This window comes from Cotesia glomerata, linkage group LG2 (genome assembly GCF_020080835.1).
Source record: "Cotesia glomerata isolate CgM1 linkage group LG2, MPM_Cglom_v2.3, whole genome shotgun sequence".
NCBI lineage: Eukaryota > Metazoa > Arthropoda > Insecta > Hymenoptera > Braconidae > Cotesia > Cotesia glomerata.
In genome coordinates this window covers 1589396-1603742 of record NC_058159.1, presented here as the reverse complement: position 1 = coordinate 1603742, position 14347 = coordinate 1589396, and the positions used below count along the sequence as shown (strand labels likewise).

Below are 14347 nucleotides of genomic sequence, written 5' to 3'. Positions count from 1 at the left end.
TAGAAAGGAAAATAGAAAAAATAGCTCTATTTTTACAATAAAAATCATAAATATAGACTAAAGTTATTAAAAATAAACGCTCATTGAAATGTGTAATGAATAATCGATGCTATGAGTATTTCATCCTTGACATTGTTATTGGAAAATAAAATGAAACATAAAAATCTAATTAAAAAATAGCTTTGTGTTTATAAATCTAATAATAAAACAAAAGGAAATTTATTTAGGTCAAAAGTTTCATGTTCCGAGTTAAGCGTAGATATCTGTGCATATAAATTATATTACATAAAATGATATTAGTTAATGTTGATTTAAAATCACCAATAGATTCATGAGTGCAGTGTGTTACAGTGTTACATCGTAGAGTTAAGTAAGTTAATCGAAACTGGTTGGACAGCTATAAAATAGTTTACTCAAGTTTTATTGGTCTCGGTTGACTTTGCTAACCTCAGTGTAGTATGAGCATCTTTTTTTATCAAAGCATTACTTAGTTTTACTTGGTCAATCTTCTTAACTTTTACTTACTGCAGAAAACTTTGATATTGGATTTTTATATTCCGACTTTAATTTATTGTTTTAGTCTTAATAACCTGTTATTTTATTTATATTACATGTTTTCAGATAAACTTTCCGCTAAAGATCCGCGGGACCTTTATTTACTTTGTTTACTTTGTTACTTTATTTTTATTTTCATTTTATATGACCAGTAATTTACTGGTAAATATTTAGCGAATTAGTCAGGTCAAATTTGAGCCAATATTGACTTTTGTTTTAATTTAAAGGACGCGTTAACATGGATATTCATGTATTCATGTCAAGTAAAGGTAATTATTGGATGTTCATTTAGGAATAAGTCAATTACATTTGACATTTTTTTTTTTTAATTATTGGTCTAGTTTACATATCGCGTTTCAAAATTCGTCACTAATGACAAAATATATTTTTAATCAATTAATTAATTTTTATGGAAGATAGTCTATATTATTAAGAGAATAAGAAAAATTTTGTGGCCAGTGTATTTATATAATAAAATGCGTTTTTATGGATAAATTTGATATCATTATAAAGGTCTTGATCTGAGTTGTGCCTTTTCAAGATTTCATTTCATTATCACCAATAGTCAATTTGTGATGATAAGTATTTAGGTTGCAATTAAAAATGCTCTGTCCCTAGATACATAATTAAGAAATGACCTTCTATCTTGAGAACTATTGACATTTTTGAAGATATAAGCTCACCCCAATGTTACACTCATCAAGACCTTTCATTTGAGTACCCACATCAATTTTTTATATATTTATATATATTATATATATGTATATATGAAAAATATATCAAAATGCATGTGGGTACTCAAATGAAAGGTCTTGATGAGTGTAATGTCAGGGTGAGTTTATATCTTTAAAAATGTCAATAGATCACAAGATACAAGGTCATTTCTTAATTATTCTGGTGAACTATTAACATTTTTAAAGATATAAGCTCATCCCGATGTTATACTCATCAAGACCTTACATTTCAGTACCCACATCAATTTTTCATATATTTATATATATTATATATTTGTATATATGAAAAATATATCAAAATGCATGTGGGTACTCAAATGAAAGCTCTTGATGAGTGTAATGTTAGGGTGAGCTTATATATTTAAAAAATGTCAATAGTTCACAAGATACAAGGTCATTTCTTAATTATTCTTGTGAACTATTGACATTTTTAAAGATATAAGCTCACTCCGACATTACACCCTTCAAGACCTTTCATTTGAATACCTACATCAATTTTTCATATATTTATTCATATGTATATATGAAAAATATATCAAAATACATGTTGGTACTCAAATGGAAGCTCTTGATGAGTGTAACATCGGGATGAGCTTATATCTTTAAAAATGTCAATAGTTAAAAAAGCACAGTGCAATTTAACAAAAGTCATTACTTAATTAAGCAAAATTTTATTTATTCACATTTACAGTTCACATTACGGCAGTCACGTAGTGACTGCAAGGTTGCTAATAATATTTATGTTAAAGGTTTTTTATATAAATTTACACATAAATTTGATATTGACAAAAGTCATGTTTAATTTAGAAATTCGTATCCGACAATAACACTCAGTGTGGCCTCTAAAAAAATATAACATAAAAAGATCGATTTATGTGAAAAAATTTATCATAATTTATAAAAATACAAATTTACATGGGAAAGAAATAGTACAACGGGTGATAGTTTCATGAGTTTATACTGCGTGAGAACGACCCTTACGCTTGACAGGTGTTACCCTTGAGAGCTTGAAAGCTTTCTCGTATAAATGTTTGTTCTCGTATAAATTTTTTCCTCTGTATACTTATTACCGTATAAAAAACTTTTCAGTCAAGATGACGGATATGTTTACTTCGAAATATTGGAAAATATTTACAAAATTCTAACCTGTCTTGGTAACTAATTAGTTTATCTGAATTTTAAATCATTAGATATTGCGTTTAGTCTGAATTAAAAAAATTAAAATTTCGTATAAATAACATGATTATTATTATTATTATCAGGTCATACACATTTTTTCCCCTTATATGTGTTTTGACTCGCGATTGGTTTACCGCAAGTATATAAAATTTTACGTATAAAATTAAAGCTTATATTTTACACCAAGTAAATGAGTTACTCAAATAAATTGTGAATAAAACGTTTAGTTCACAATTAATAAATGCAAGACTAATAATAGATGTTGCACTAAGTAAAAACCATGAGGTTGAGTTTAACTTTAATTTATTTAAAGTAAAGAAATGCGACTGTGCGCTACAAAGTATGTAAGAATAACTAACTTAGAGAAAATACAAAAATTATTACAAGGAGAGTAAAAACTAGGCGTTACAATTACAAGTAGAATAAATTAGGAGTAGGAATATTTGGCAACGAATAGTTGACCAGGAAATAATTTGGAGGCGGGATAATTGCCAGCTATGCAGTTTGGAAAAATAAGCAGGAAAGGGAATACAGATGCTAAGATTTTTACCTGGATGGGCGATACGTTTACAAAAATATGTCTAAACTTAGTTAGCAATAAAAAGATTAAAAATACAAAATTTACCAAAAGTAAAAACCCAAAGTAATATAACCCAGGTATCAAATTTATGACCATAAGCAGATTAAAAACTATTTAAGAAAATATTCCAAAAATTACCATTAAAAATTCATTTTCTATTCTAAATCTAGAAAATAACTAAAATATAAAGGAGCAAAAAAAATTGTTTAGACTGCTATTGCAATACCTAGGCTGGGAAATTTACAGCCATAAATAAAATTAAACAAATGAATAAATCTTTTTTTTTAGATAACATGAAATACTTAAAAATACGGGTTTGAATTTAAAATAAAATATAGTATTTATATTATTTACCGATTTAAATAATCATTTTCGAATATACAAATAAAAAAAATATGAAATTATTTAATTAATTTAAAATTTTCTAATAAAACTAATCGTACGACGGAACAATATGATTGCAAGATTAGTTGTACATGCTTTTAAAAAATCAAGAGTTTGCGATAACTTGATAAGATTAGATTTATTTTTATTGTTTTATTTAATTTAAATGATAGTGATCAGTGATACAATTTTTTTCGATTTATGATTGATTAGTTGTCAGAAAGACATTTCGCTGTATTGTATCAATTGATAGTAATGTTTTCGATGATGCAACGACTAAAGATAAAAAGACAGTAAGATTTATAACCTGTGGCCCAGTAGTATCCGAGCATTTTATCAAGAATCGTGAAGATGTTTAAGTTATTTACTTTGTTAGTGCTCTCGACATTCACGACCGGTAAGTCTTTTAATTTAATTAATGTTTATTGGAAACTAAATTATAATGTTCTCCATCCGTTACAAGAATTTTGTTACCCAAGTGACTCGTCGCAACATTAAATTATCTGCACGGCTTTAAACTATCGGTAATCGATAAATAAAAATATTATTTAAAGCACTGCTATTTTCGAATCGTTCATATGTGCTTAATTAAATATTTATTTATTAGTTTTACTAATTATATTTATACTGAAAATATTTAACAAGTAAAAATTGGTGAAAATAGCCAAAAAAAAATACTAAAGTTAAAAATATTGGGAATTTTTAAAAATCGAATGTAATATTTTAATTTATGATTAATATTTTTTTATGATATTGAAATTTGTAGACAATTTTTTTATGAATTACTTTAAAACAACAAAATATTTTTAAAAATTACCCGAAAAATTCTAAAAAATGTCAGATGTTTGCTAACATTTTTTTAAAATACTGGTTTTAAATTAGAGAAAAAAAAATTGTTGTATTAGACTGGACAGCCAATAAACTAAAAAAAACGCCATTCGGCCATACCCGACATGGATAGGTAGATTTCTTGTTTAAATATTGAAAAAAACACGTTATCAAAAAGGTAATAATGTCCTAAAATTTATTGTTTATTATATTTTTGCAAATAATGATATGAGACCGACTACAACAAATAGATATTCAAAGACATCTACCTAAAAAATAGGATTTATAACAAATGAAAGTCATTTGATGATAAAAGCTAAAAATTAATTTATTTTTGATTTTTTTTTAATTTTCCAAACTCCGAAATAAATTGAAAAAAGTATCAAAAGGTGACGAATAATAGCTCAAATTGAAGATAATTGTGTGAATGTTAACATAAATTTGAATTATTCAAGCTATCTTTTACGACTTAAAAATTATTGAAAGAAAAAAGGCTGAAATACGTTCATTGAAAAATTTTTGAAAATTTTTAAATTCACGGAATTAATTAAAAAAATCATCAAAACTAGACAAATAATAGTTTAAATTGAAGGTAATTAAATGAAGTTTAAGATAAATTTGATATATTTTATGTATCTTTTACATCTGAAAGATTATTTTCATAAAAAATACAAAATTCAAAATTTTTTTAAAATGAAAAAAATTTTCAAACACCCACAACTCGTAAAGTATCCGGCCAATTTTGCTCATCTTCGAACTTAATCTTGGTATTGATCCACAGAATGAGCCCACAAAATTTCATAAAGATCGGTTGAGAACTGTGTGCGCAATCCTGCTGACATGGCGCGTTATATCACATATATATATATATACAGAGTGTCCCAGAAGTAACGGACGCCATTGTAGCATCTGATAAACAAAATAATTCTGAGACGAAAATTCCTTAGCCATTTTTTAATCAGACGCATAGATAATTAATTATTAATTAAAATAACGTCCTTTTATGCGTTAGAGAGAGAGCACTAGTGTCAAGTCAAGTACGTTCCAACGAAGACGCTTGCACGTGTGAATGTGTAAGTAAATATGTGTGACTACGTTAGCTATATAGAAACTTGCTAGTCATACAGTTAGTTGTGTCTTTGTTTGGCACATACTTTACTGGACACTGGCGCTCTCTCTCTAACAAATAAAGAGACGTTATTTTTAATTAATAATTAATTATCTATGCGGTTAATTGAAAAATGGCTAAGGACTTTTCGTCTCAGAATTATTTTTTTCATCAGATGCTACAATGGCGTCCGTGACTTTTGGGACACCCTGTATATATATAAACTTTTGAGCCAATGCCATTTTTCGACATTACTCGATGAAATAAAACATATTATGATAAAATTTTTTCAAAATTACAACATGAGACCGGCTACAATAGTTAAATTTCTAAAGAAATCTACCTAAAAATTTAATGACTTACGTCAGAAAAATATCTATAAAATAATAATTAACATAAAAATTAATCGATATTTTTTTTTTATCAAAAATATCTCTCCCTAAAGCTTCATTATTTCTAAGTACCTTATTTTACAAATAATTTTTTTTCAGCTTTGCATCTAGTATCTCTGGATGAAGAAGCAAGCAGCAGAACGATAGGTGGCACGATAGCATCAGCAAGTGCTCCCTGGCAAGTCAGTATCCACTATCAGAGCCAGCTCCAATGCGGCGGCAGCATAATTTCAAAGGACTGGGTGATCACTGCAGCCCACTGCATCTCTCCGACATCTCCAGTATCTTCCTATCTAATTCGCGCTGGAAGCCGCAGTCACAGTTCTGGAGGATCGATCCACACTGTTGACAGAATAGTGACGCACGAGTTCTTCACCACCAATAAATACGGATTCCACAATAATGACATCGCTCTGATCCACGTTGCTGAGCAGATAGTGCTGGACACATCCAGGCAGGTCATTTCTCTTTTCAACACCGATGAAATTGTTTCAAGCTCTGTCAGGGCCCAAGTCACTGGTTGGGGAGATATTGTCCTCGCCACTGACGTTCTGCAGAGCATCAGCACTTACATAATCACAAAAGCGACTTGCAACACAACTTATTCAAAGTACGGGGGAATTTATGATAATCAAAGCTGTTTCGGAGAATCTTCCGGCAGTCCAGCGGCCTGCAGAACTGACGCCGGTGGTGCTGTTGTACTTTCAAAACGACTTGCCGGAGTTATTTCCTGGTCTGAAGGATGTGGACGACTAAGTTTCCCCAGTGTTTTCACTGAAGTTAGTCATTATAGACTTTGGATTAAGCGTTATGCTGGTGTATGATTTTTTATATTTATTTTATGATGATGAGATTCATTTTTTGTCTTATAATTGTTCTAAAGTCCATTTTTTATTCAGTTAATTATAATGAATAAATAAGTAAGTTCACTTTTTAGTATCAGAACTTTTAATTTCCGCACAAAATATTTAAAATATTCCTGCCAAAATATTCCCAAGTCGAAAAAATATTCCCAGTAAAAATGACATTAATTTTCTGTCTTATAATTGTTCTTAAGTTCATTTTTTATTCAGTTAATCATGATGAATAAATAAGTAAGTTTACTTTTCGGTATCAGAACTTTTGATTTTCAGACAAAATATTAAAAATATTCCTGCCAAAATATTCCCAAGTCAAAAAAATATTCCCAGTAAAAATGACATTAATTTTTTGTCTTATAATTGTTCTAAAATTAATTTTTCATTCAGTTGATTATGATGAATAAATAAGTATGTTCAGTTCTCAGTATCAGAAATTTTAATTTCCAGACAAAATATTCCTGTGAAAATATTTTCAAGTCGAAAAAATATTCTCAGTAAAAATGAGATTCATTTTTTGTCTTATAATTGTTCTAAAGTCTATTTTCTATTCAGTTGATTATGATCATGGTGAATAAATAAGAAAGTTTACTTTTCGATATCAGAACTTTTGATTTTCAGACAAAATATTAAAAATATTCCTGCCAAAATATTCCCAAGTCAAAAAAATATTCCCAGTAAAAATGACATTGATTTTTTGTCTTATAATTGTTCTAAAATTAATTTTTCATTCAGTTGATTATGATGAATAAATAAGTATGTTCAGTTCTCAGTATCAGAAGTTTTGATTTCCGGAAAAAATATTCCTGCTAAAATATTCCCATTGAAAAAATATTCCCAGTAAAAATATCATCAAGCCAAAATATCTTCAGACATAATATGTAGTATATTTAATGTATTAAACATTTTTAATTTTTATTTTAAAATTATTTATAAATTTTCTGCATGAGGAATTTTTTTTTCAAATTTTCTATATAACAGTTTATGTGTTAAAAAATTCTAGTGTCAAATATTTGATAATGCAAACAAAGAAAATTAATATTAATATTTAATATTAATCGATCTGTTTTATTATTGTCCAAACTACTGGATCGAGAAAAAAATATTGAATATAAAGACCAAGAAATTAAAATCTTAATTTTCATTATTATTCACAGCATTTATATTTAAACAAATGCTTGAGATACTTTGTTGACACTATAGTGCCCGAATGTAATTCGAATCTCACCGAAAGTACCTATACTGCAGATTCAGTACAACGCACGGGGGTACACTTTACATGACTCTTCGCTTAGTTTAAAGTCCCTGGAGTTTTAAAAGCTCGCTTAGCCCACACTTTCTTCGACCCACTTTTTCCACGGTTTTTTAATCTACCTCCGGATAGTTCTCAACATTTCTCACCAAACTAAAAAAACTACCCGCTGAGCTAAAAATATCGTGTTGAAATTTATATAAATAAAAAATAAGTTTTCAGTAAAAAATCCTTAATTATAAACATTATTATATTCATACTTTTTATTAATATTAATTGTAAAAAAATCATCATTGCAATTATATTCTTTATATTATTTATTGCAATATTAATGGATTTTTTGGCATTAAATTTTCATTTTTTACCGACGATTGTCACAAAATTAAAATTGAAGACATTTAAAGGAGCGCTGACAGCAAAACAGAAAACTGAAAAATAAACGGCATTATGTATTACACCCCCAATGTATTTCCTTGTCTTCGCAGGCTTGTAGGATAAGTATCCTAAGAAGAAAAGCTTCTGAGACAAATGATCTTTGTTTAACCCTGACAAGGTTTTAAGATCCGCTGACAATTACTTTTAATCATTTATTTTTTAAAATTAAACTTACTTTTTTATTGTATTTATATATTTTTAATTTCAACCTTTATCTGATTTTTTTAATAATAATTAAATGCGTTTATTCAACGATAAAAAAGAAACTTAAATTATTTTTTTATCTCCGTAGTATCTTTTGAGAGCCTTATACTTTATTAAGTTTTTTTGTTTTTACTGTTATTGTTTTATTTTTCTTTTTTAAGAAGAAATAATGGACGAAGCTCCGGTATTGGATAAAAAAAAATTTGAAAAGTTATCGTATTATTGTGTAATAATGCCTCATGGGCATGTTAATCCTCGTTACGCGGCGGTGTTGTATGAAAAGAGGTGGAAAGAGGAGAAGGTAGAGTTGAGGTTTACGTCCAAACTTCTCGCGGATGTATTATATATAAATATATATGGAGAATAAAACTTTTTTATAACCTTTACCGGTTATTAAGATATTTTTTATATATTTTTATCCCGGATCATTTTGGTACGCGCATCGATAATAGAAGAATTTAAAAGATTTGTTCGGTAATGTTTAATAAATTTTTTTAGGACTATTTTTTTCTCGCATTAAAGTTTAAAATTTCTCGCAAAAATATTTTTATATACATCCGTATATACGAGAATAAAAAATACTAGCAACCTTGCAGTCACTATGTGACTGCCGTGATTTGTGTAATAAAAATAAATAAAATTTTGCATTGTTAAATAATGAATTTTGTTAATTTGCACTGTACTTTGTTAACTATTGAAGTTTTTAAAGATATAAGCTCATCCGATGTTACACTCATCAAGAGCTTTCATTTGAGTACCCAGATGCATTTTTTATATATTTTTCATATATACATATATATATATATATAATATATATAAATATATAAAAAATTGATGTGGGTACTCAAATGAAAGGTCTTGATGAGTGTAACATCGGGATGAGCTCATATCTTTAAAAATGTCAATAGTTTACAAGATACAATGTCATTTCTTAATTATTGACGTTTTTAAAGATATAAGCTCATCCTGATGTTAGACTCATCAAGAGCTTTCATTTGAGTACCCACATGCATTTTTATATATTTTTCATATACACATATATATAATATATATTTTAACGATGTAAGCTCATTTTGAAGTTACACTCATTAAGTGCTTTCATTGAAGTACCCACATGCATTTTTGATATATTTTTCATATATACATATATATAATATATAAAAATATATGAAAAAATGATGTGGGTACTCAAATGAAAGGTTTCGATGAGTGTAATGTCGGTGTGAGCTTATATCTTTAAAAATGTCAATAGTTTACAAGATACAATGTCATTTCTTAATTATTGACGTTTTTAAAGATATAAGCTCATCCTGATGTTAGACTCATCAAGAGCTTTCATTTGAGTACCCAGATGCATTTTTTATATATTTTTCATATATACATATATATAATATATATTTTAAAGATGTAAGCTCATTTTGAAGTTACACTCATTAAGTGCTTTCATTTAAGTACCCACATGCATTTTTGATATATTTTTCATATATACATATATATATAATATATAAAAATATATGAAAAAATGATGTGGGTACTCAAATGAAAGGTCTCGATGAGTGTAATGTCGGGGTGAGCTTATATCTTTAAAAATGTCAGTAGTTTACAAAATACAAAGTCAGTTCTTAATTATTGACGTTTATAGAGATATAAGCTCATCCCGACGTTACACTCATCGAGACCTTTCATTTGAGTACCCACATGGCATTTTTTATATATTTTATATATATGGTATTTGTGAAATATATAAATATATAAAATATATGAAAAATTGATGTGGGTACTTAAATGAAAGGTCTTGATGAATGTAACATCGGGATGAGCTCATATCTTTAAAAATGTCAATAGTTTACAAGATACAATGTCATTTCTTAATTATTGACGTTTTTAAAGATATAAGCTCATCCTGATGTTAGACTCATCAAGAGCTTTCATTTGAGTACCCACATGCATTTTTATATATTTTTCATATATACATATATATAATATATAAAAATATATGAAAAAATGATGTGGGTACTTGAACGAAAGGTCTCGATGAGTGTAACATCGAGATGAGCTTATATCTTTAAAAATGTGAATAGTTCACGAGATACAAGGTCATTTCTTAATTATGTATCTAGAGATAGAGCATTTTCGAATGCAGCCTAAATACTTATCATCATAAATTGACTTATGGTAAGAATGATATCAAACCATGAAAAGGCACAAATTCACGACAAGAATTTTCTAAGGATACTAAATTTAATCATAAAAACCACAAAATTTTGCTTATTCTCTAACTAATATAGATTTTATTTGGTTTATATTCTTATAAATATTGAATAAAAATTAGTATTGTAAAATAAAATAAATTAAAGCGCCATAAAAGATGACAATAGCCGATAAGAATGAAGAAGAATTTCATTGGCGGTGATGAATGGTGACCAGAAACATGACCGCCGGGATTACGGTGATTTTTCGTTTTCCGCGTAAATTTATTCTCGTTAGATAGCGGAACCACATACCCTACCCAATGGCTCTGGAGGCATCGCAAGCGTTGTTGTTACCTGGCACGTATTATACGTATATATGACCCTTGTTGGCGATTCAACCGCCAGCTGGGAATACCCGCTGCACGAAGAGACCAAGATATCCCCGATGCACTTAATGAGGTCAGGGCTCTACTACTCACATGCATTGACTAATAGACTTTTCGTGCTTACTAATGGACGCTATTGTTCAAAACTTTACCGATTATTCTATTAATAACCGCTCCGGTGGTCGTTACATTTAAATTCAGAAGAAATCTCCCTCGATGTGTCTTTTTTTTTCTTTTTTGCGCTATTAACTGTTTTGATTATTCAATTGTTCAGTAATAAACTAAAACCCCAAGTCATTTTTCATTCTTTCGACCAATTGTTGTAATTGTAACTAAAAATACTTTTAATCTATGTATGTAACTGTTATTAATCTTTGTTCGTCAGCAGCGCAGCGGTGGAATAAGGAACTATGCTATCAATAGTTAATATTGACCATTAATGATGTAAATTTATTGTTTTGCTATGCTTTAATATTAATTAGCAACCTGCAGTCCCTATGTAACTGTAAAATGTAGGTAAAATTTACTTGATTTTTTTTTTTTTGCAATTACATAAATTATTTGGAGATATTATTATACCAGAATTCATAAACACGGTGTTTAAAGTCTGCAATTATCGCGTTGATTAAAAGGTTATGATTATAATTTTACGATGATCATGTCAAGCATGTTCTTTTAGCCCAGAATATGCTGTAATTGAACGAACAGTGGTTAAATCAATTCAGCTATTAAATTCTTCGGTAATACAACTACAGCGACATTCAATTAAACCATGAAAGCTTGTAGTTCAAGCCTATTTTTATCATATACATATAATACATCCATTTGTCGGAACAATCGAATGCTGTGCGATGAATTAGCGCCCAGAAAGGGTTGATGTTAATATTAATGGTGAAAGTTCACCGTCAGAATATTTTAACTGCAATACAACCGCTTATCCATTGAAAAAGTATTGATAAATTTTATAAAAAAAAATGATAAGTTATTAAAATAATTTTTTATGGAACATTTTTTAAAAAATTGTTACAGTGTTTTTGACAAAATGATTGCGCTATTTTATGATAAATTTTTCTTGAAAAATTATTTTTTTTACTAATTTGTAATTTTTCAGAACAATTTTTAACATTTTTCTCTAATTACTACACTGTAAAAAATTTTTTGTTCAAAATTTTATATCAAATATTTAATATAACACTTGTTATAATTTAATAAATGTTAAATTTACACATAAAAGTTTTAAATATTTAACACAAAAATTTTTAACACTAAGTTTTTTAACACAAAATTTTTTACTATGTAATTTTTCAAAATGATCATTATTATTTTTTCAATTACTAAATTCTTTATTTCTTTGTTTCTTTGAGCAATTAAAAATATCTTTTTCTAATTGTTAACCTAAAAGAAAAAATTGGTATTAACTTTATTTAATTATTAATTTTTTTGGAAAATTAAATAATAATAATACAAAAAAATTTTATTATCAATGCTGATTTTGTGTTAAAAATTTTTATATTAAATATTTAACACTTGTTATAATCTAATAAATGTTAAATTTACACATAAAAGTGTTAAATATTTAACACAAAAATTTTTAACACTAAGTTTTTTTACGGCAAAATTTTTTACTGTGTAATTTTTCAAAATGATCATTATTATTTTTTCATTTACTAAATTCTTTATTTCTTTGAGCAATTAAAAATATCTTTTTCTAATTGTTAACCTTAAAAAAAAATTGATATTTTTATTTCATTGTTAATTTTTTTGAAAAATCAGATAATAATAATACAAAAAAATTTTTGAAGTGAAACTTCTTTATCGACGTATGAGAGAAATTTTGTAGCAATGTAAAAAAAAATTGTCACGATTTTCCGTTACGCGCCATGTTGTTTTTTTTATCAAAGTTCAGTATAGCGCCGTAAAGAATAAATCTAGTAAGCATTATTAATTCTAAAAACAATTTAAAAAACGAATTGAATGATAATTTAAAAATAAAAAAAAAAACATTTATTAGTGAATAAAAATATGTATATGTACATATTTTTTAATTATTCGTTTCTAATGATTTATCCATTCATTTTTAATTCTATAAAATCATTGCATGTCTACAAAATTAACTGTCATCAAATAATTGTATTACTTTGAATAGATAATTCCAATTATTTACTCATAACTTGTGTAATTGAGTAAGTTATTTAATATTTGCTTTGAATAATTTTTACTAAGTTATGGCATGAAATATAAATATTGACGGTCTAATTAGCAATTGGTCTAACTCCTTATTTTGTAGAAGGTTATTTTTTAACATTTTGATGTAACAATAGACCAATTATAAATTATTTGAATGATTCAAACTAAAATATTATACCTCTATTGGATATTAAATGATTTTTTAAAGTGATAATAAATTTTTAACAAATTGTTTTTCGAACAAATGGAAGATTTTCTAAAATGGAGTTAGACAATTTGCTAATTAGAACATCGATATTAAAGTTTTTTATATAATTTTTGTAAACTGATTAATTAATTTTTAGATTAAATAATGGCAGAATCTAAAAAATGACAACAATGGTAATGACGATGATATCATAATTGATGAATTACAATAATTATATTTAGCAACCTTGCAGTCAATATGTGACTGCCGTGACTTGTGAATTATAAATAAATAAAATTTTGCTTTATTAAATAATGACTTTTGTTAAATTACACTGTAATTTTTTAACTATTGACGTTTTTAAAAATATAAGCTCATCCCGACGTTACACTCATCAAGAGCTTTCATGTGAGTACCCACATGTATTTTGATATATTTTTCATATATACATATATATAATACATATAAATATATGAAAAATTGATGTGGATACTTAAATGAAAGGTCTCGATGAGTGTAACATCAAGATGAGCTTATATCTTTAACAACGTCAATAGTTCACAAGATACAGGGTCATTTCTTAACTATGTATCTAGAGATAGAGCATTTTCGAATGCAGCTTAAATACTTATTATCATAAAGTAACTATTGGTGAGAATGATATGAAACCTTAAAAATAATAGTTTAAAAAAACTAAAAACACGCTTTTTATAGAAAACCAAACTAAAAAATAGAAAATAAATTTAAATTAAGAATAGTGTTAAAAATTTCAATAAATATAAATTAATAATAGTGTAAATAAAAAAAATGTATTTTATTTTAAAAAAAGCGTGAGGTGCATGGTGTCAATAGTTATAAATATTTTATTGACAGATATGAGTAGAGTG

At 27.1% G+C, this 14347-nt stretch overlaps 2 protein-coding genes across 9 annotated transcripts in view; one reads left to right on the top strand and one right to left on the bottom strand.

Annotated features, from left to right (window-relative positions):
* The window catches only part of LOC123260105 (kin of IRRE-like protein 3), a 325584-nt gene that overhangs the window by 53984 nt on the left and 257253 nt on the right, over positions 1-14347 (bottom strand). The window lies entirely within an intron of this gene.
* LOC123260106 (trypsin-1-like) lies at positions 3671-6696 on the top strand. The gene is made up of 2 exons (XM_044721058.1): positions 3671-3829; positions 5860-6696. The coding sequence occupies exons 1-2, from the start codon at positions 3784-3786 to the stop codon at positions 6582-6584; spliced, it is 771 nt and encodes a 256-aa protein (XP_044576993.1). The 5' UTR covers positions 3671-3783; the 3' UTR covers positions 6585-6696.